Below are 24,442 nucleotides of genomic sequence, written 5' to 3' on the forward strand. Positions count from 1 at the left end.
TTATTGTTATTGGCAAGCTACATTTATTGAGTTCGGTTGACTATGTTTACCTGGAATTCAAATGCGAAATTATATTCGAAGTCATTCATTATGTTTAATGGGATATCCTGTTTTTACACAAGCTTAAGGAGTTTTTTAATTTGTTAAAAGTTCATGTTTCTCTTATTAAAAGCTAAGCGATTGCCGATGTCCCATCTGCTAACAAGACCTTGAGAATGAATGTGTTGTAGTAGTATTATATGGTAAAGATGCTATTACTGTTTGCACTACTAAAGGTGATATTGTAAAATTCTCTAAAGCTCAAAACACAAGAGTCGTAATCTGTATTCTTATTATTCTTCATTTGGTCTAAGGGAATATTTTCTCAAATTTGAACAAAAAATTGTAGTATTATGTTAAATAGAAAATACGCTTAAGGGGGGAGCCTGCTTTAGAGGCTTAAAACAATCGATATTTTTTAGGATTTTTTTGGGAGGGAAAGAAATAATTAATTAAAGCGAAATTTCTACGGTTTATAGTTATATATTTAAACATCATTCATAATTTTGTAATACGAAATCTTTGATATTCTGCCTTTGGGAAGCAATTACCCGGTGCATCTCGCATGTGCAACAAAAAATTCATAGAGGTTCATATTTTTTAATAGATTACCTTCTAGTTAAACTAAAAAAATTCCAAAAAAAATTGTAAAATTTTCGAAATTTTTTAAAAATTAAAAAAGGTGATTTTTGACCAAAAAATTTTACTTTATGTTGTTTAAAAATATGTTCAAACTTGACTTCTCTTAGTTTTTTTAGTTTAAATACAAGATAATTTAATGCCAAAGATAATAAACTTTGTCCCAATTCCATGACATTTAGTTTTTTTCTATCCTGCCCGTCAATTAGGAAAAATCGTAAAAATGAAAAACCGAGAAATCAAAGTTTTCGCTTTCTGCCCAAGCATTCATATATCTGATAGACGCTCGGTCACTATTTCCCTTTTAGCTTCGAAAATATTTCGAATTCCCATCTATAACTTTGGGGACATATTCTTATATAATTTGTAAAGAGATTTAAGCAAAAAACAAAAATAGATTTTTTAAGCTTCTAAAGCAGGCTCTCCCCTTAAGGAGCACACTTGGTGTAAGATTTCGGAAAACTCAAAATCAATATTTTATTCTAGCATATGTCGATACTAGGTATACAGATGTGTACGAAATAACAAGAATAACCAAAGTGAAATAGAAATCCATGAATAACATTTTTTCAAAATTATTATTAGTTTTATTTTTATTCGGCAAACATTTGTGCATGGCTAGGATTTAAAAAAAATGTAAAACTACATGTAGGTATCATATCCACGTTTGTTTATTGCTCTGAGTTCGTGTTCGAAAAAATAAGTACAACATAAATATTTAAAGGAAAATTTACACGACTGTCTTTATGTTTAGTATCGAATTCCACGATTTTTAATTAATTTGGTAAATCTTGAGTGCTAAGAATCTACATGAGCGCAGAATCCAGATAAGAGTATATTTTCTCAAAGCTTTTTTGTTACTTTCCCCATAATTTTGCTTATTTTTTTGTTTGAAACCACTCCCCCCCCTTTTCTTCAGCTTCCAGCGACCAATTTTCGCAGTTTAATGACATTCAGTGAAGTAACTACCAGGTGCTCCCTTATACTTGTATTGGCAAACATTTTCCTTTACCAATGATTTTTTTAATAACTTATCTTTGTTCAGTAAAACAAGCACCTCCCGATTTTAAAGGATAATGAAAATTTAATTTTGATAACGAAAAATAAACCGTATTTCGGACTTTGTTTTAATTTTTTCAAACAGGTTGTTTCGGGCTCAAGCAACAAAACACGTCATAAAAAGTTAATGTGAATATGATCCCCCAATGTTGCATTAAAAAAGCTAACTTTTTGTGCTTGGTTTAAATAAAATATTTTTGCAAAAATTGTATTCATGGATTTTTATGTGAGCTTTGGTTGCTTTTATTATTTCGAACACATCTGTCCATCAAAAATAACATACTAACATTTTAAATTAAGATTTCAAATACTATAATATTAATCCTAATGTTTTCACTAATATATACGAAAAGTAAAATTCTTAAAGAATAAATTTATTTGTTATACAAAACATTATTAAAATGTTCAAAATATATAATTCGAGGTAAATGTGGTTCATCTCTCTCCATTAAAATGCTTTCGTATAATTTTGTGGTTACTCGTATGTAGGTATTTTAAACAACTTAATTGTTTAATGGCTTTGCCAAGATTTGATGATAACATTACTGAAGAAGATTTACTCTTCAATTAAGAATATCAATATAATTATTGCAAAGTAGTAAAATGAATTTATTTCTATAAAAGAATCGAAGATATTTATACCCAGCATTTTGGTTCTTCTGCCATAGTCGGAGTTTTTTCAAGTAATATTAAAAAAAGCAGACTTTCTTTTGCTTTCGGAGTAACTTTAAACGCGCAGTTTACTCAGCCTGACTTTATGTTTAACTCTATGTTATTAAGGAAAATGAATGAAATAAATGATCCCAGTCAAAAGACGAAAAATTTTAAAATCTTTGGTGGTAATATTATCTTTCTAGGGTATATCTATAGGAATATTTTATAAATAAAATGTATAAGTAGTAGATTGGTTTGATTATTATTATTGCTGTGCTTGTGCCCTATGAATTGTTTTTCATTTTAACACTTTTCAACATGTTGCTACAAAGTACACTGTGACAAAAAGTACCCGGAAATTGTAAATACTTTTCATAAATACTTTTTGGGATTTGTCTTCGATCATCTGAAAACTGGTTCCATCGTGCGGCAATTTCAGTTTTGCGAACAAGAAAAAGTCACAACGAGCCAAATATGGTGCATAATTGATGGTATTCGTTACGTTTTTGGCTTTAAGTTCGGTCACAAGTGGAAAAAAAATCAGCTTTATTGGGACGGTTCGAGCATGAAGGCGTTTCATACCAAAAATATTCTCCCAAATCTTTCAACGGACTCGCGAGAGATGTCCAGCTTTTTGCCATCTATCACACTTTCCTGATGATTTTAAAGCATCATATCCTACAGTTTTTTAATATTTTCATTAGTTTAAGACGTCGAATGTCGTTCAGAACGAGGTATGTCTTCAACGATACTAAGTTTTTGATAAAACATAATCACTGTATAACTTCTCCAACATTCGCTACGATTCCGCACACGAAATTTTGTTACACAAAATTTGAGTCACATTTTTTGTTCGATATTTTTATTCGTTGTAAAAATCGCAACGCACTACTGAGGTATACCGTCTTAATCAGCTACTGTAAATAAACTGATTGACAGATCGCACTTTGCATAATAAACTTAACAAAATATATTATTATATTAAATATCAATTAGACGGGGAAATTTGGTTTTTTGTCACAATGTATAATAGTTTTATTCACCTAATGCCAAAGACAGATATGTACTTGTAGTACATAATGTAGTATGCTAAGGAAACCATAGGTGCAGATTTTTCCACCTAATGCAACAGCACAACAACAAACACACGCAGAAAATTATTTGCAATGGCTGTAAAATATATCAGACCAAAACCCATGTTTATTTGCGTGCAATGGCACGTAAAAATATAATAGATTTTATAATTTATATTTAAATTATAAAGATTTGTTACAGCTTTTTTCTTAAGAATGAATGCAGAAGGTGCGCCAATTCACAATAGTCATGCACCATAGTCATTTACAATAAATTGACCGAATCAGCCCTTCATATATCACAAAATTCTACAATGGGTGCTCTCGTGTCCTTGTATATTTCGGTGTAGGATTTCCCCCTTATGAATTATGTTAAAAATCCATCCAATAGTGTTCTAGAAAAACGCGTCTTAAAATCTTCGCCGACAGAGGAATGTATGCTATAGTATTCTTCGCAAGTTCTCACGCAGAAATTTTCGCGTGATTCTTGGTTTTTTCGTCAACTTTCAATTCTGCCGCCATTTTTTTCGTTTTTGAATAAATAATTTTGTATCAAAGCCCTTTTGTTGAAATAAATTTATACTGTTTGATCATTTTTAACACACGTAGAGATAAGAGTAAATAATTTCCTTTTCCTCCTCTTCTTCTTCTTAATTGGCGTAGACACCGCTTACGCGATTAAAGCCGAGTTAACAACAGCGCGCCAGTCGTTTCTTCTTTTCGCTACGTGGCGCCAATTGGATGTTCCAAGCGTAGCCAGGTCCTTCTCTACCTGGTCCTTCCAACGGAGTGGAGGTCTTCCTCTTCCTCTGCTTCCCCCGGCGGGTACAGCGTCGAATACTTTCAGAGCTGGAGTGTTTCCGTCCATTCGGACAACATGACCTAGCCAGCGTAGCCGCTGTCTTTTAATTCGCTGAACTATGTCAATGTCGTCATATATCTCGTACAGCTCATCGTTCCATCGAATGCGATATTCGCCGTGGCCAACGCGCAAAGGGCCATAAATCTTTCGCAGAACTTTTCTCTCGAAAACTCGCAACGTCGACTCATCAGTTGTTGACATCGTCCAAGCCTCTGCACCATATAGCAGGACGGGAATTGTGAGTGACTTATAGAGTTTGGTTTTTGTTTGTCGAGAGAGGACTTTGCTTCTCAATTGCCTACTCAGTCCGAAGTAGCACCTGTTGGCAAGAGTTATCCTGCGTTGGATTTCTAGGCTGACATTGTTGGTGGTGTTTACGCTGGTTCCAAGATAGACGAAATTATCTACGACTTCAAAGTTATGACTGTCAACAGTGACGTGAGTGCCAAGTCGCGAGTGCGACGACTGTTTGTTTGATGACAGGAGATATTTCGTCTTGCCCTCGTTCACTGCCAGACCCATTTGTTTTGCTTCCTTGTCCAGTCTGGAGAAAGCAGAACTAACGGCGCGGGTGTTAAGGCCAATGTTATCAATATCATCGGCATACGCCAGGAGCTGTACACTCTTATAAAAGATGGTACCTTCTCTATTAAGCTCTGCAGCTCGAATTATTTTCTCCAGAAGCAGGTTGAAAAAGTCACACGATAGGGAATCGCCTTGTCTGAAACCTCGTTTGGTATCGATTTCCTCCTCATGGAATAAAATATCTTAAGCTTATTTGCAGTTATATACAACTAGGCTTCACTTTCCTGCTTTATATTATTGATTTTCATGTAGTTGATTTTAATGTTTTTGCATAAGCTGATGAGTGTCAATATATATACATATATGTATGTATATCCAAATTACGCCCACAAAACGCCATTAAACGTAAACCTAAAAGTGCCATAACTAAGCACTAAATTAAGATATAGAACTGAACTTATGGCACATGCCTGTGCGATAAAAATGAATTTTGGCCGAGACTATATCTCAGATGGTCCATCCATTGAGTCCAATTTTCGATGACTCGTTCGAACATTTCGACTGGTAATTGATGATTGACACACGAGATGTTTTGCTCCAAAGCATGAATCGAAGCCGGATTATACTCATAGACTTTAGGCTTTACATATCCCCGTAGGAAAAGTCTAACGGTGGCCAATCGACCGGCCCAAAACTTGAAATAATCCGCTCAATAGCGCCGTCTAATTGAAACTAAATGACGCTGAATTCACGACATTGAATTTCAGGCACCAAATGGTCGATTATTATGGCGTGATAACGGTCAACATTGACGATAACGTCGTCTCCGGCATCATTATTGAAGAAATATGGATCGATGATTCCACCGGCCTACAAATCATGCCAAACTTTTGTTTTTTTCTGGATAAAATGGCAGCTCTTCAGGTTGCTTTTCGTCCCAAATGCGGCAATTTTGTTCGTTTACCTTACTATTGAGCCAGAAATGGTCCTAATTGCTGAAAAATAACATAGAACCCGAGGCGATGTCGCTTGGGAAGGTCGAGCGGTTTCAGTTCTTACACAAGTTGTATTTTGCACGCCAATTTAAGACCTCGACGTAAAATGCGCCAAGTCATTCTAACGGAAAATGGAGTTGTTGCGAACGGCGCCAAATAGACTTCGTATACACTCTCAGTTCAAAAAAAGGCTATTAAAAAATACTACTACTTGAATCACTCGTTATAATTGAAATTCAGAGAAAGCCTTTCTGATATTAGTATGCCTGTGCGATAAAAATGAATTTTGGCAGAGTCTATTTCTCAGATGGTCCATCCGTTTAATCAGATAAATACTTCCATAGCCACCATATACCTAATATAAAGCAATTCGAACATCCAGTTGACTTTATACCACTTATTGCGGCCAATGTTATTTAAATAAAAGTGAGAGATCGTATTTTGCTAAAATATTATAATAAAACTAAAGGAGCCTACGACCTTCAAAATAAGTTAATATGATACCGATTTCGTCGAACAATGAAGTTGAACCCTCTCGCTATATTTCTCAGTTTTACCAACACCTTAAGTATTTAACAAGCTTTGGTCCCTGCAAGTTACAAGAGTAATATTCGGTTACCCCGAACTTAGCCCTTCCTCACTTGTTATACACTTCCTCTTTATTGGCGTAGACATCGCTTACGCGATTATAGCCGAGTTAACAACAGCGCGCCAGTCCGTTTTTCTATTCGCTACGTGACGCCAATTGGAAACGCCAAGTGAAGCCAGGTCCTTCTCCACGTGATATTTCCGACGGGGTGGAGGTCTTCTTCTGCTTGCCCCGGTGGGTATTGCGTCGAATACTTTCAGAGCTGTAGTGTTTTCGTCCATACGTACGACATCACCTAGCTAGCGTAGCCGCTGTTTTTTAATTTGCTGAACTATGTCAATGTCGTCGTATTTCTGATACAGCTCATCGTTCCATCGAATGCGATATTCGCTGTGGCCAACGCGCAAAGGACCATAAATCAATTTGCATAACCTTTCTTTCGAAAACTCCTAAAGCCGACTCATCACATGTTGTCATCGTCCAAGCCTCTACACCAATCAGCAGGACGGGAATTATAAGTGACTTATAAAGTTTGGTTTTTGTTAGTGGAGAGAGGACTTTACTTCTCAATTTCCTACTTACTCAGTCCAAAGTAGCACCTGCTGGCAAGAGTTATTGTGTATTGGATTTCGATGCTGACATGGTTGTTGCTGTTAATGCTGGTTCCAACATAGACGAAATTATCTACAACTTTGAAGTTATAACTGTCAACAGTGACGTGACAGCCTAGACGCGAGTGCGACGACGGCGAAGAAGTCGCACGGTAGGGAGTCGCCTTGTCTGAAATCTCGTTTGGTATCGAACCCGATCCTGAGGAGCTTTTGGTATTGCTCAACGTCAGTTTACACAGCCGTATTAGTTTTGCGAGGATACCAAATTCAGACATCGCGGCATAAAGACAACTCCTTTTTTAGCATTACATTTTCGGCTAAAAACCCACTGTAAATTGCAACGGTATATTACAGAGAACTGCAACAAGTAATAAATTTTTGTTTATACTTAAGTACTGATCCGTTACTCTGTCTGATTCTGTCAGTTCAGTTCATGTACACGAAGCGCACTGTTTGTCTTCAAATCAGCGATAGAGAACAACTTTGAATCACTAGCGATCAGCTTATACCAGATTTGTTTATGAACGTTCGTATCAGCAGAAAATACCCAAAGTGATGCAAACTCATGCTTCAATGATTGAAATGATCGACAGAGTTTGGTTTGTATATCATCCCGTAAACACTGCACTTTTGTTCTATTTCAAATACATATGTTTGTATATACATGTATGTATGGATATACATATGTGCATATGTAATACTATGTTCGGACCGACAAGGAAAACATGTTTTCGTGGGAAAACTGGTTTTCGCTCGAAAACTTGAGTTTTCGTCCATGTAAAATCTGTCAAACGAAAACACAGTTTTCGCTGAAAACTACTTGAAAACTTACATTCCACTCATTATAATCGGTGCCTGCTCTAGTTTAATCGATGTTTTTGGAAGACATATTTTGCCGGCCCTAAATTGTCACTTGATATTTGTTTACATTCCATATACAAAAACAGCTGTCGCTTGATATTCTCATACTAGAGGGATTCTCTTGCTCTTGCAAAACCTTGCGCGGTGCAGAAATTGTAGAATTTTCCTCTTGGTGCAACGGCACAACAACAAACACACGCAGAAAATTATTTGTAATGGCTATAAATATGTCGGACCAAAACCCATGTTTATTTTCGTGCCGTCATATATCACTAGATTCTGCAATGGGTGCTATCTTGGCCTTGCATATTTCGGTATAGGATTTTTGCATTTTGTGTCATCGTGCAATCTTGCAAGAGCATAAGAATGCCGCTATTGATAGTTGTCAGTGAAAACTCATCGAAAACACACATTGTCGGTCCGAACGACTTAGATTCCACAACATACATACAAATGTGTTTTCAAAATGTTTTCAATGTCGGTCCGAACATAGTATTATATGTACCTCAGGGAAAGAAGTATATGTGCATTATTGTATTGAGCGATTTCTTTTCTCTCAATAACGGTATCAATCTCTTAGGTATGCAAATGGTTTTTGTTGTATTTTTTGTTTCATTTCCATGTGCATAATTCTGCTTTAATATAAATCCTTAGTACCGTTAGAATCAATTTGTAACATGTGCACATTTTCAAAGCTGATACATTTTTTGCCACACATGATTCAAATCAGTTCAGCAGAAAATTGTTGTTGTTTGCTGTATTCACAGATTTACTCGTAGATTTACTTATAGTTTACCCAAAGTTTCACTTCAATTCAAACAATCGTCGCAACGCTATGAACTGACATGATACGATTGCAACCGAAGCCAGCCATGCCGCTTACACGATCGTGATTGCCGAAGAACAGATTGTTCGTGTTGCATCAGATCAGCTGACGCTGGCGGCTATTCGAATTGATTAACAATGTTGTCTATGCTGAACTGAATTGATTTGATTGTGTTTTTGGCACGACTGTTTGTTCTGATTTTATCATAATCGTTGCAGCTCTCTGGAATATTATAAGTGTGCACAAAAATGTTGCACCTGTTTGAGTGACAAAGTGACAAAAAAATGTCAATTTTTGCTCAAATTCTGCGGCAGGAATATAGGGATGCCCAACTTATTCCAGTGTGAAAGCGTCTCAAAATAATCGTTTTTTTACATTTTCTATTGTAGCCAGATCTAACAAAATAAAAAACTATTTAACATTTTTATTTTGTAGTTCAATAATACCTCTTACTGTATATGCAAAAATTCGGATGTGATCGGTTTTTATTCTCCCATAATAAAGGTGGAAAAAATTACGTATTTTGACAGTACTAGAGGTATCCCCCCTTTTAAGCATATTAGCTCTCAATTTTAATTCAAAATTAATACAACTATGATTTTTTATTAGCGATCTTGAACGGCGGCAATAAATCCCTTCATTCACATATATTTTTGGTAGAATTTCAATCTGGCCGTTCCAGTCGTTCCAATTGCGAAACCTCAAGGCCTACCAGATCCATTCACATGTCAAAGTTTGATAGTAAGCGGCTCTCTCATTTCCAATGACAGAATAGTTGGACATCTCTTTATCTCTATTCTGCTGTTTGCTGAATTTATTGTATTTTGAGTGTGCTGCCACGCAAACCTTACCACTCAAAAGTATTGTGCATACTTGACTACATTTAATAGCGGTACTTTTTTCTGTATAAAAATTTTTATTTAGAAATAAGTTAATGACATGTTATTAGTCAAAAAATATTAAAAATTAAAAACAAAACACATTTATCTATAGATAAATCAATCGAAACATAGTTTAATTTCATTTACATTACAAGTATATTTGAAATTAATATTTTTTTTGTTTTTAATTGCAACACGAAGTTTAGTAGGTGTATCACTTTAAAAACAATAAAATCGGTCGCTTTTGTATATGCACAGGAAGCTAATTTGTGATTTACTCATTAAAGTTAATAAATTAAAAACTATAATTATAATTAGATAATATAATTTAGTTTACTTATGCTTACTAAAAGCATAAAAGTCCGAAAAAAAATTTAAGAAACTAAGGTTTCTCTTAAGGTTTGCGTGGCCACGAGTGTAATTAAGAACACACATTTTTATTTTATTGAATTTTTATTATTTTAAAACAAAAACTTGCGGTAAGTTGTGTAAATCATTTGTATATTAACCAAATATTCAAATTCAAATATAAAACTGTTACAGATGAGTCAAAAAAGAGTTGTACTCCAGAACTACGGAAATAGATTATTTACAAGTACGTGAAGGAAAAAAAGTCCATTAGAGCCGTAGCGAATGAGCTTTTGTGCTCAAAATCAATGGTTCACAATGCTTCGATTCCTTACGGAAATACTGGGAATAAAATAAGAAACGACCCAGAAAAACTACTTCAGAGGGCGATAAAATTCTAGGCAAGATAAAGGCTCAATTGACCAACGATGTATTAACACGAACCATCAGATGTCGTCTTCTTGAAAATGGGCTACGGGGATGTATCGCAAGAACAAAACCGCACATGTCAAACAAAAACTTAAAGTGTAGTATTAAATTTGCAAAGGAGCATATCGGAAAACCTTTTGATTTTTGGAAACAAATACCGTGGAGCGATGAATCCAAGTTTAACTTGCGTGGATCAGATGGGAAGCAAATTGTTCGACGCCTACCAAAAAAGGAATTTCATTCTCGGTACACTTACTTTAAAAATGGTTAAGCATGCTGGAGGCAATATTATAGTTTGGGCTGCATTTCCGTGGTACGGTATAGGTCCTATTCGACCGATAACTTAAAGAATAGAGCAATATTTATAAAAAGATATATTGTTGAATAAAATGAAGCCATTTGCAGAGAAACACATGCCTGAACCATACATTTTTATGTATGATAACGACCCCACGCTCACTGCTAGGAGTGTTAAAACTTGGTTTTCATTCGAAAACATTACGGTTGTAGATTGCCCTGCCCATAGTCCGGATTTAAATCCAATCGAAACCCTCTAGGCGGATGTCAAAAGAGGCTTGGGAAAAAAATTAAGCAAAAATGATGACGAATTATTTCAAAATGTCAAGGAAATATAGCAGAGCATATTAACTGAGCGATGCCAGCGTTTGATTGGTATTTTGTCTAGAAGATGTAAAGATTTTATTTTGTTAGTATTATAACTAATTCGTTAATTAGTTGACCAAGTCAAAATAAATAGATACATATATATGATTAATTTTTTGTCGCACGTTGCATTGAAAACAACTTTTTTGTTAAATTTTCAATAAATCTATAACTTAGAAAATAATAAATATGATAACTTAAGTTTGAAAAAAATATGTCGCATTCTTATTACAAAATAAACCAATGTTTTAAAAGAAAACGGAGTGTTCTCAATTATGTGACCACCAGTGTATATTAGATTTCGTTATTATTCTAACAAAAGTAGACTGGTAGGAACAGCAAACGACGTCAAATTTTTTCTCGCTCTTTTGACATTTCTCTTCAGTAAGAATGGCCATTTTATAATGGAAAGATACACGATCCAACGAGTCGAAATTTTTAAACAATACTACCGAAATCCGGAGTCAGTGGCCTCAACTTTAAGAGCTCTACGTCCAATTTGTGGTCATCATAATCATCCTGTCGGATCAACAATTGAGCGTCTAGTGGAAAATACACAATGCTCCTGTGCCCGTGAGACAAATAAGTGCCCTAGTGTCGAGAATTTTGCTGCCGCTAGCGCATTAATTCTGGAAGACCCAAATTAGTCTCTCATACGTCGTTCTCAAGCGTTGGGCATCTCTGTGACGTCGTTGTGGCGAATTTTGCAAAAAGATCTTGGCCTACATCCTTACAAGATCAAATTGACGCAAGAACTAAAGCCGTTCGACCATCATAATCGTCGTATGTTCGTGAATCGGGCTGAGCAACAACTTGAAAATGATCCGCATTTTGATCGAAAAATCATCTTCAGAGATGAGGCTCATTTCTGGCTGAATGGCTTCGTCAATAAGCAAAACATGCATTATTTGTCAGACATCAACTCACCCTTAATCCACGAGTCCCCATTGCATCCCGAAAAAATTACCGTTTGGTGCGGTTTATGGGCCGGCGGCGGTATTGGGCCGTACTTCTTCCGTGATGATCAATACCGGCACGTTATTGTGAATGGGAATCACTAACTCTCAATGATAACAGAATATTTTTGCCCCTAATTGGATTGAATCAATTTATTGAAAACCAAACACGTCAAGTCTATGGTCAATGCCAACAAGCCAGAAATGATTGATGTACTTCATACAAATATCGAACGTGAAATTGTAGCAGTATCGGCCGATTTATGCTTGAAAACCGTCAAAAATTGTGTTCAGCGTCTGGACTTTTGCAAGTGGTATGCCTGTCCAATACTTGCAGCCTCTTAAAATGTACCCATAAATAATCGATGTAGGCAATCAATTTATCTTTAAATGCGTATTTCTCGAAATTTCCGCATGCGTATTTCTCGACTCGGAAATCGATCACCATAAAATTTGTGTATGCATGTTCCGTATATACTGGTACATATACATACATATACATAGTTCTTAATACAAATCAAAAATCTAAACTCCGCCATTTTGTCAATTGTTGATTTTCTCCCGACCATTGTCATTGTCCGAAAAATTTCTATAGTCTCGTGGAATTCGAAGTATAAATAATTTTTTATATTATATTTTTAAAATATGTATAAATACGAGTATAGTACATCCTGAACCAGGCACGCTGAAGGGGTTCCGTAGAATAAATAAAGTGGCGTCGCTGAAGTAGACTTGAATGCATATGCTGTTTGTATTTTAGAATCTCCTTTTCCTCTAAACGAGTTAATCATTTGTAACTGGTTTGCTAGTTTAGGTCAAAAAACACCGAATACGATTAACTCAGTGGACGTCCAAAAAGAGTTGGTTGAACTGAGCTCCCTAAAGATATCAAAGGATTGTTGGGCATATCAATCATGAATAACAAGCAAGGACGGGCTAACCGAACATACTCTTGCAACGATCAAAGACGCGGAAATACCCTCAGGTGTTGGCAATCTTCATATGAAAAAACTTTGAGAAAGAACTCATTATTCATTATTCGACGAAATCGTAAATAAATTACGATTCAATTTGGTATTTTATTATATTACATTATACATAGATCATGGACTCAATTGGTTTTATAACTATACATATTTTACTTCCTATCAGAGAATATTATATTAAAATTATCCTCAAATGAAATATATCTGAAATAAACTTAAACGAAGAGGCTACATTTAACACGTTCTACCCGGCGTGGACCACTTATAGTCCACGGGCACCGGTGGTCCACAAATATTAATTCTTTTAAATTAAAAACCATACTACAAAGAGTGCTAAAATAAAATAAATTGGGGAATTATAAATTTATATTTGTTGTATTCGTTTTATTTTTTATAGTTCTTTCTAAAACAAATCTATGGAAACATAGATAAAATGCGCCGGGTAGAACGTGTTAATACATATATTGAATTGATGTGTAAAACATCAACCAGGGATATACATATAGGCATATGAGATTAAGACCAAAGTCTAGACCAGCTCAACAGAAATTATTATATCGTCACCTAAAATGCAAAACAACATATGATGAAAAAATCGAAATTTAGTGTTTTAATGATTAAATTCAACTACTTCAAATTATATATATAGTTATAGGTACATACATATGCCCAACATTTTAAAGTTTACCTATCAGATATAACCCAGTTTTAACCAATATTTAAATTTTGTTCAACTCATGCTCCATTGTGTATCGTTTTTGATTCTTTCACTGTAAATTTCCGAAAATGTTGATACGTTAATTCGCATTTTAGGTGACGATATGTAGTAAAATACAATTTTACATATTTTCGGCAGTTAATTTTGCTGGGATATTGACCGATATATACAATATACAGTATAAGGCCAACCGGAAGTTTGAATGCCTGAGGTATACATATTACGAGGGCTGCTATATACATATATTCTGGCCTAGGGCAACACTAAGTGTTGCCAGGTGCAATCTGACATTTCCATTGGAAAGTTTGACATTTTTTAGCATAACATCACTCAGAACGTTTTGTCATTTAATCGTGAATTGTTTTATTTACAGGGAATTAAAAAATTCATCTCGGCCAAAAAATGGAATTAACTCGTGAACATTTTCGTGCGATCATTTTTCAGAACTTTCGACGTGGATTATCACGACAAGAGTGCATCGATGAACTAAAATCTTTGTATGGCTATGAAGCACCATCCTATAGCACTGTGAAAAACTGGTACAACGAATTCAATCGTGGCCGACGCTCGCTCAAAGACGAATTCCGTGAAGGTCGTCCAAAAACAGCCGTTGTGCCAGAAAACATCGATGTCGAACGTGAACTGATAATGCAAGACCGTCATGTAACATACCTTCAGATAGAGGCATGCCTATGCATTTCTCCCATCAGCATACATTCGATATTGCATGAACACCTGACCGTAAAAAAGGTTTTTTCTCGTTGGATCCCGCACAATTTGACAATCGCTAAAAAAAATGCTCGTGTGGATTGGTGTAAAGAAATGCTGAAAAACTACGATCGCGGTGCTTCAAAAGACGTTTATAAGAATCATGGATCTATGCGTATGAGCCCGAAACAAAACAGCAATCGACAAAAAAAAAAAAAAAAAAAAAAAAAAAAAAAAACAACCTTTTCGTTGATAAATATGCCTATTTACATTATTATGCCAGAAATATATATAGCAACCTACGTATTATATTACAACAGAAAAAGACGCTCTAATACATATGTATATAGGTATTTAAATCAACCCGATATTTGAAAATCCTAATAATAGCTGCATGTAAATCGGAGCCAGGGCAAGTGTCCCTAGATTTTATCCATTTTAGGAACAGAGGTGCACAGTTAGAAGAAAAAAAAACCGTCACTTAATTTAATTAAAGTTACTCACATATTGGCTGATATATGATATAAAGTTATCCGGATGTTCGAAAATCATTATATTAGGTATATGGGGGCTAAAGGAAATATTGACCCGATTCAACGCATTTTTGGCATGCAGACATCTCCTAACTTCAATTCACACATTGACTGAAATTTTCGTTAAAAAATCAGCCATAGAGTCTGGAGTCCACATTTCCTTAAATAGCAATATTCGTTCAAAATTTTACCGGAAGTTATTAATTGGTGATTGATTTGTATACTGCAAAGTGAAAAAATCTTATGGAATTTAAAGTTGCGTCATATGGAAGCAGCCCGATTTCGCACTGTGGCATAGGAATGTCATGATAATATTTCATGCCAAATTGTCGCTAGAGTAGGTCCTGAGATATGGATCTGAACATAAAGGTAGGCGGTGCCACGGCCATCGTCTTATTTTAACACTGACTAATATAGTGCCTTTATGTGTAATCATGAATGTAAAATTTAATGTCTCTGACCCTTTATTTATTGATTTATCAAACTCTTAGTTGTTTTTAATAAAACCGTTATATGGGCATAGACGGACGATCAGTTAAACATCCGGATTTGAACACGTGTGGTCGTTGATGAACAACCGTTAGGTGAACAAAACTATTTTACTCTGTAGCAACATGTTGCAAGAGTATAGAAATCGACCGAAAATGTCTGTTCTAATATAAAGTTTATTTTCACTTGATACTGTGCTGGTCAGTAAAAAACATTAATCCGCCGCCCAAAATTTCAATAGTTTGGAGCACACCGAAAATTTTTCAGAATTATACATATGGTCATTGATGAACAACCGTTAGGTGAACAAAACTATTTTACTCTGTAGCAACATGTTGCAAGAGTATAGAAATCGACCGAAAATGTCTGTTCTAATATAAAGTTTATTTTCACTTGATACTGTGCTGGTCAGTAAAAAACATTAACTCGGTAATTTGTGATGTTACCTTATGGTAAAGTAAGACCGTGATTGTTGTTACGCGAGAACATAGAAATGTCTGAGAGTCCGCCGCCCAAAATTTCAATAGTTTGGAGCACACCGAAAATGTTTCAGAATTATACATACATATATCTTACACACTTGTACAAAAACTTAAGCGAATAAAGATGAGCTAAAAATTGTTTCGGAACGGAAATACATATAATTCCTTGTTTCACATAAAATAAATCGGCAAAGGTATTTCCGAAATATGTTATTGCTAAAGTATTTAGCTATATAATGACAAATGTAATAGTTATGCACAATAACGCCGTGTTGACACAGCCTTTCGAATGACATCATCAACTAATTATTTATTATTGAAAGCAATAACACACAAACAAGATTGAATATATTATATTTATCTGTGCATAAAATAGCATTAAACCAACTAATAATTCATATATGTATATTAAGTTAACTAAAATGCTGTGTAATTTTAATTTGTTTAGAGACCAAGCACTTTAATATATATATGTATATTGTTTTTTTTTTTTTATAAAGAAACGAAATGTACGAATAACATGTACGCGTGCTGCTTTATTTTTAAAGGAACTTAAGTAAAATACAACAAAAATGTAGATACAAATAGTCGTCGTCACTCAAACATGACGCTTGCGTTACTGAAAAGTTTTCGTAGCCAATATGTTATTTCATAAGCTTTCGCTTCAATTTTAAGGTTGCCATATACAAAAAAACAGTAATGCAATTTTGAACCAGAACAACTTCATGGAAATAATGCCAACATGGTAGAGCAAGTTGAAATTGATTTGAAACTTATATTAATGTTAGCGAGGTGGTAGCTTGTTCAGAGAGGCAATATGAAAGCTTTTGGTAAAGAGTATTTCTACCAAAACAATATAATAAAAAAGAGAACGCAAGTGCTGCTGACATTATTAACCCTCTGAAGAATAAAAGCGCTCTCTGACACTCTCAATATATGGTGAAGTATCTCTTGGTTGGATATAAAAAATTTCATACATAATTATCCGACGAAGTATTTTTGTAAACAGAAGATAAACTTAGTTATGTTTATTATTTGCACAACTATCATTTTAAAACTGGCTTTTGAAAGATTTTTTGTTCTTCTCTCTATTTATTAATAACAACTTGGCATTTGCTCTTCAAGATATCAACACTAGCCACGAATATTCGAAATATTTATGTTTATTTTAAAAATTAACCTTATGAGTCGTAATAATAAGAAGCTTTAAATGATTTTAATAAGCATATGCTATACCAATATTTTGATATAATTCTGTAATTTGTTCAAATATAGACGTATATGCATACATATCGTCTCCTAAAATGCAAAACAAGGTATCATTTAAAAAATAATTGAGTACAAAGAAAGTTTAAAACTTCTACTATCTGTTATATCCAAGTTCTAATCAAAATTCAGAACAGAAAAATTCGTAAATTTCTGATGATGATGTTGCGTTATTTTGCGTTTTAGTTAATGATATACATACGTACATATATAAATATAAATACAATATATGTAGGTATGCTATGCACAAGCATACACTCAGCGCAACATGTTGATACACTAAAAGTAAATTTCGTAAAATGTGCGCTTCATAAAAACTATCAGCAAGGGGTTTTATTTAGGTGTATGCTGAATTTATATACATCTACCACTGTACTATGTACTGTATGTGTACAAAAACTTGTGCAATAGTTTTTTCTAATCTTTGTTTTTTAATTTTTATATACCAGGTTTTAACATAAATAATTTTCCGCACCCATATATGTACGAATGTTTAATACACACATTAATTGATATGAAACAATTTTAAAAATATTTATTGAGTACATATACCACACATGATCAAATTATGATAAAATAAAATTTATTTTGTTTTAAAACTTTTTGTTTCATTCAATAATTTAGAATAGCAAGGAAAAAACAATGCAGATAATATATATTTTGAAAAATACCCAAGACAATGAACATTTAAATTAGTAACACTGTTTCTAACAACCATACGAAGTTCAATATTTATAATAAGTTATAAGACCGATTTTCTAATTAACAATACCATAGTATGAGGACGCGGAGAACACGGTCATAAACATTCGTTATGTCACCAATATTATTATTAATAGTTTCAACCAAAAAAATATTAAAATGGCATTATATGTGAAGGTGGGAGTGAATCAACGTTGACAGAATACAGGTTATGACAAATGTTGACATCATAGAACCAACATCATCATACTTAAATTAGAACATATTTGAAATAAAAAAATCATTAGTTATGTTTTCCTTTTTGCGCTTTCGTTCACATTATTACGTATGCTTGATATACATATGTATATATAAATTATTTTGATATATATATATAATATAAAAAGCAGCCTACGTAATCATTTGAACAAAAAATATATATTTGGCAATCATAATGTTGCAATCTGGTAACTGAGATCTTGATCGTAAAGTTTGACATTTTTGATGTTATCCATACTCAGAACGTTTTGGCATACAGCCGCTACTTGTATTGTTTACAACGACTTGAAATATTCATCTGGAAAATGGACCAAAGACTAGTGTTTATCAATGGTATTGTGAATTCAAACGAGGTGGCAGATCACTCCAAGATTGATTTCTTGAAGGTCGTCAAAAATTGTTGTTTGTTGTGTTGTTTCGGAAATTATTGATGCTGTGCTCAAACTAATATTGCCAGATCGTCATACGACCTATTGTCAGATTTAGGAAATTATAGGCTTTAGTGCGACCAGCATACAATTTACTGTAATAAATGAACAATGATTGTATTTTTTCTGGTTGGATCTCACACAATTTGTGAATTGCTCAAAAACGATAGCGGTGTTTCAAGACACGTCTATGAATTAATGACAGATGATGAAACGTGGATTTATGCGTTTGAACACGAAAGTAAAAAGCAGACGACAGTATGGGTGTTTCAACATGAACCGAATCCAACAAAAGTAGTTCGCGTATAAAACACTTCCAAGCAAATGGTTGTTTGCTTTTTTGGAACCACTGGATATATCCCAACCATACCACCAGAAGAAGGCAGAACATTTACGTAATGTTTTTCGACACCTGAAGAGGCGGTTGATGCGTTCAGAACGATTGTTTTGCAGATACCTCAATCAAAGTAGCAAAAGTGGTTTGAAAATTGAGTAATACGCATACAAAAGTATATAGATCTTAATAGAGAATTTTGAAATTTTTAAAAAACAATAAGCGATTTCCGATTATTAAAATTTGTTTTTGTGTGTCTAATCCCGAAATATAAAAGTCAATCTACGTAGACGTTTTATCTATTTTGAGTAATCTCATTTAAATGATATAAAAACTAGATTGCCTCACATTTCATATAATAAATTCATCTTCTTGAAAATCTATTAAAATCATAATTTGTGAAATAAGTGAAATTTACTGGCATGCAAAGTAAAATTTGTATTTGTGTTAATCCATATGATGTTATAGAAAGATTGGACTTTGCTTATAATCCGGACGAGTGCCATTTATTCATTAACTCATCAATAATAAGTTTGAAGGCGATTTGCTTTATAATGGCAACAAAAGGCTGTCTATTTCTCATGCGCATTTAGTTGACATATGAAAATATGTCACAGATTCTAAACTCAATAAAGTATGATGGCTACAAGTGTCAAATATGTGCTAAACCAAGAGTCATAGGTTAGTAGGACCTGAAGGGGGATTTCTAAGTATTGCTGTTTTATTTGGGACAGTACAGCAACAGCAAAAATTATGAAGTAAAAGAGTGGCCAAGAGAGATCAATTTATTCTAGGCCGGGCTTAAGTGAAGAGCCTCTCATCGATCCCAAAAAAGTTCTTTTAGCTGTATTACATAAAAAGCTGGATTGATGAAAAATCTTGTTAAAGCATTAGATAAAGACCGAAATGCATTAAAATACCTACACATTTTTACTAAACTAAGCGATGCCAAGATTAAAGAAGGCATTCGAAAAGTAATGTAACGTTGACGTGGTTGTCGTTTAAAACAATTGTTTTTAGAAAACAGAAAAATATAAACCAAGTAAAATCTTGTAAAAGTATTCCTGGAGCACTATTGCAAAATGGGCTGTCCCATGTCCCTCAAAGGGTTATATACATACAATTAGAAATTTCAAAAAATCGACTTTTTTATTTTATTTTCTTAATTTAAATATATTTAAAAATACACACAGAAAATTGCATATCGTTCCGGTGAATATTTTCGAAGTTACATGCAAATTTTCACGTTTCACTCTGAAAAGCTTGGCGCATTTTTCTCAAAATGGTGTTTTCAAAGTCGATGTCTAACGTTATTCGAAAACAACGAAAACGAAACCGAGCTTCTTAAATATATTTATTAAAAATTAATCGGATATTTTTTCTCACCGATAAATAAATTTTTTATAAACAATTTAAGACCGAAATTTTGGTCAAAAATGGATTTTTTTTTAGAAGCCGCAATTTTGTCACACAATTTTATTTTTTGGATCAATCAATTTAAGAATTTTCAAAGAAAAAGATCTTTAAAATGAGTTTTCTCGGCCTTCTAACTTTAAAATCCACATCCTCCACTCACATTTAAAATTCTTACCCGAAAATTTGGGTGCGGTTATTCTAACAATGGAGCAGCGATACCAAGACAGATAGGATCCGGCAATGATGAAAGAATACTGTTGATTCCTTATGAGGGAAAGCGTTTAGCAGTATAAGCGAAAGTCTGCATTTGCGAAAATATTGTCTACAATTGATTTGGTATAAATGTATTTTGGATTAGTTGTAGTAAATAAAACCCGTCATTTTGAGAATAACTCTTTTAAATATGTACGAAATGGAAAGATTTTGAATTCAAATTCGTAATCACAAATCAGTCACAAATTCGTAATTTAACATTGAGTAACTTTGAAAAATAAAATATTTAGAATTTAAAAATGATAAAATTTAAAACTTTAATTTTTAGTTTATTTGGCATTCATAATTAATTATTTTTTTTAATAAACATCATAGTGCCTGTCTTTAGTTGCCACATGGCTGGGTCGTTAGCCGTAAAAATATGTTTACATTAAGGGGTCAGTAGGGTAATCTTTTTTAAATTTTTTTTTTTTTTTTTTGTTTTTGCATTTTCTGTTGCCTTCTACCCTTAGAATTAATTTAGAAACCCACTTTACCATTGGAAGGTTTCGAAAAAGGCCCCGTTCGGAGCGCTCGGAGTGCACACCTCAAACTTTAAACGCGTTTTTCTCAAAACAAACTTTTTTAAACTGGCGAACATGATTTCGGTCGAACTATTCAACTGATGTGTTTAATTTTGTTTTAAATATTCACAAAACACCTGGCTATCGTCCCTACTAGATTCATAATTTATTGACAATGTTATGTATGTAAAAAACATGGGGACAAATTAAAAAAAAAAAACGTTAATTACTTTTTTATTTATCAAATTTTGTTCATTATTCTAGTAGGGACGATAACCATTCATGTACTTTTTAAGAATAAATTGGGTTTTTGTGTTTCAGATGATCCAAATATGAGAAATCGTGTCCGCCAGTGAAAAAGCGCATCTACTCACCCAGCCCTTTCTCCGACAGTTGTCATCAAAAAATTCCGAAAACATTTTTTTATACACGATATGCCTGTGAAAAAAGTTCTATTGTAAAATAAAAGTTTCTATGAAAAAATGTAAACAAACGGGCCAGACCTACTGACCCCTTAAAATAACTACTTACGGATTTTTTTAATTGTTTATAATTTTTCGTTAACTATCCTAAAAGTATTAGGGATACAATATTATACGCGTATATAAATTTGTGATTTATGTGAATGTATGTAAATTCATTTAGCTCGATATTCTTGCACATACTTATTTTTGCCCTAATTCCTGATTTTGAATTAATTTTAAACATAATGAATTTTTCGTATGAACTTTTATATTTAGTAAAGCTAAATCACTCAGGTTTACTAAATCAAAATGAATTCCGGTAAATATAACCAATATAAATATATTATGCCAGAATTTTTTACACGCATAAGGTTTGTATGAAATTAGAAATCCACTGGTTTATTTCAACAATTGTATAATTGGAGCTTACATACCATAAATTTTGTAATGGATTTTTCACAACAAAATCTTAATACCATGCTTGGAGTTTTTGAACATATGTTTAACATATGTTTGTCTAAGATTTTGCGTTATTTTACAGTTTAAGTGTAAACGCATAGGCGCGTAAAAAACATGGCTCTATTTTTTTTTAAACTTACCAAATTATTGATTCCATTTACTTCTACGGCAGTTCTTATGCGCTGAGTAATTAATTCCAGTAGTCGATTATACTTTGTATTCAATGTAGCCAAATAACTACGGTAATATTCTGCTGCGCCCGGATCGTTTTCAATTAGCAGAATATCACTGCGAGGTGGCAAAAACGAAGGGCATACTTCTAATATCCAATCCAGAAATCGTTTACATTTACCATCATATATCTGATTTTTTAATCCAGTATGTTGCCGCATATTGGCAGTTTATGTTATTTGTTATAAATTAAATTGGAGTTAACATGTTAGAATTAATATTGGGCATGGTTAGCATAAAAATATTAGTAGTTTCATAAATTATATAGTTTTAATGTGTATTTTAGCAAATTATTTACAAGAAAATTTAAATGTGGAAACAAAAAACCAAATATTGAATATTAAAGAACATGTTACTAATTTACAATTTAAGAAAGGGATAACGTGGATAATTAAAGAATACAAATGAGAAAATTCAGATCTTTGCATAATCAAAAATTTAAATATATTAATTATCCAAGAGGTGAATTTTCGAAATTTAATTGTTCTTTTCATATTGACATATTGTTAGAATGTTGAAACCCAAGATCAATCCTGCCAATGAAGGCGACCAGAAGTGTCATGCCAATTATATGGATATTTTATTGACAAAAACAAACATTTTTTAATACCAGACGCGCATATGGAAATCATACTATAGGTACTATGACCAAATACCAGCACTTTGCCTCTGTTACTCCATTGTAGTTTTTACAAAACACAGATAAGAAAGGAAAAAGCTCCCTTTGCTTTTAAAATATTCTGTCAAAATGACTATTAATAAAAAAATTATATTTTGAATACAAATATTTTTTTTTTCGAAACGGCAAGGTCAACTTTATTTTATGACGGGTTTTAAGGACATAACTTAAAGGGCACAACTAGTGTGAAATTTTGAAAAATTAATTTTTAATCGAAATATGAACGATAGTTAGACCTTTAAATAACATATTATAATTAAATATCAGTACCCAAATAGTTTGAGTTACAGTCATTGTAAGAGTAGCCGCTCACTTCAATCCGGTACACAAGTAAGAAAACGCGTTTAAACTTTAAACAAAAATTTTCGAATTTGCTGCAGCAATAGCTCAAGCACAAATGATCTGATCATTATAAAGTAAAAAGACTGAATCGTTTTTTGATGTGATCAAAATCGAGTTTTGGCAGGCCAAAAACGATTAAATTTGGGGTAAAATTTAACTTCTTAAGTCATTGTGCGGAGAATATCTATAATTAAAAAAAAGTGTTTTTGGTTCCATTCACGGAGAAAAACGAAATCACTGCATCAGTGGAAAATCTGTTTTTTAGCGTCGTCGGGAACAACTCGTATAACTCCAAAATTTTTTTATATATCAAAATTTTCGCAGTGTATTCTTGAAACATGTATAAATATACCCTGGAGTTTTCAAAACAATAGATACGGTGTTTCTTTTTTCAATCCCAAAAATCTACGTTTTTTAAGTTGTTACACTAAGTGTGCCCCTTAAGCGGTCCATCCGCCTATGCGAGCTGTAACTTGAGTAAAAATAAAGATATCTTTATGAAACTTTGTGTTTCTTGGCACCATAAAAAGGTTAATAATGCAAATAGGCAGAATCGAAATATTGCCATGCCCACAAAATTCTATTAATGAAACACCTATAAAGTTTCATAACAAAACTTCCTTATAAGATAAAAAAAATTTTAACTGATATAATGAAACGCAGTCACTGGTATATGTAGTTTTTAATTAAAACAGACTGGGTATGGCTCCACACCTAAACTAATTAAGCTATATCAATCAAAATTGCTCGGGAAGATTTTTTTGGCACCCTCATCATGATAAAAATAAACGGATGAATTTAGGTTATATACTTATTTTGTGTGAAGCATATAAAATTAAATAAAAGCTGGCACTTGACTCTTTAGATTTTTGGGATGAATTGTTGGACATTAGAGATGCATTATTTGTCAATAATATTAAAAAATGTTTTAGTACTATCTTTAATTAAAGCAATTAAGAAAATGTATTTTCTATTTGTATTAAAACAAAAACTTGTTGTCTTTGATTGAAAGAAAATATGTAAAAAGCCGCTGTAAGTATATATTACCTTCGCTTCGCGTATTATACGTCCTCCAGCCACGTTCACATTTTCGATTTTAGGTTTTCGTTCTTTAGCAGCTTCCAAAAATTTCTGGTTAATTTTGCAAATTGTTGAATAATT

General features: G+C 33.3%; 1 protein-coding gene across 24 annotated transcripts in view; it reads right to left on the bottom strand.

Annotated features, from left to right (window-relative positions):
* LOC126754486 (microtubule-actin cross-linking factor 1) overlaps positions 1-24,442 on the bottom strand; it is a 147,588-nt gene that overhangs the window by 43,618 nt on the left and 79,528 nt on the right. For 16 of the 24 annotated variants that reach the window (XM_050466492.1, XM_050466479.1, XM_050466491.1 and 13 more), the window contains 2 exons: positions 24,329-24,412; positions 22,170-22,391 (listed from right to left, as the gene is read on the bottom strand). The exons of 4 other annotated variants lie outside the window; for them this stretch is intronic. In XM_050466492.1, coding sequence (XP_050322449.1) covers positions 22,170-22,391; positions 24,329-24,412 — 306 coding nt within the window. Of the gene's footprint in view, positions 1-50; positions 190-22,169; positions 22,392-24,328; positions 24,413-24,442 lie in introns of those variants that run through there. 4 more of the 24 variants (XM_050466494.1, XM_050466483.1, XM_050466495.1 and 1 more) reach the window with 3 other exon arrangements.

The sequence above is a fragment of the Bactrocera neohumeralis genome, chromosome 4 (genome assembly GCF_024586455.1).
Source record: "Bactrocera neohumeralis isolate Rockhampton chromosome 4, APGP_CSIRO_Bneo_wtdbg2-racon-allhic-juicebox.fasta_v2, whole genome shotgun sequence".
In the NCBI taxonomy this organism is placed as follows: Eukaryota; Metazoa; Arthropoda; class Insecta; order Diptera; family Tephritidae; genus Bactrocera; species Bactrocera neohumeralis.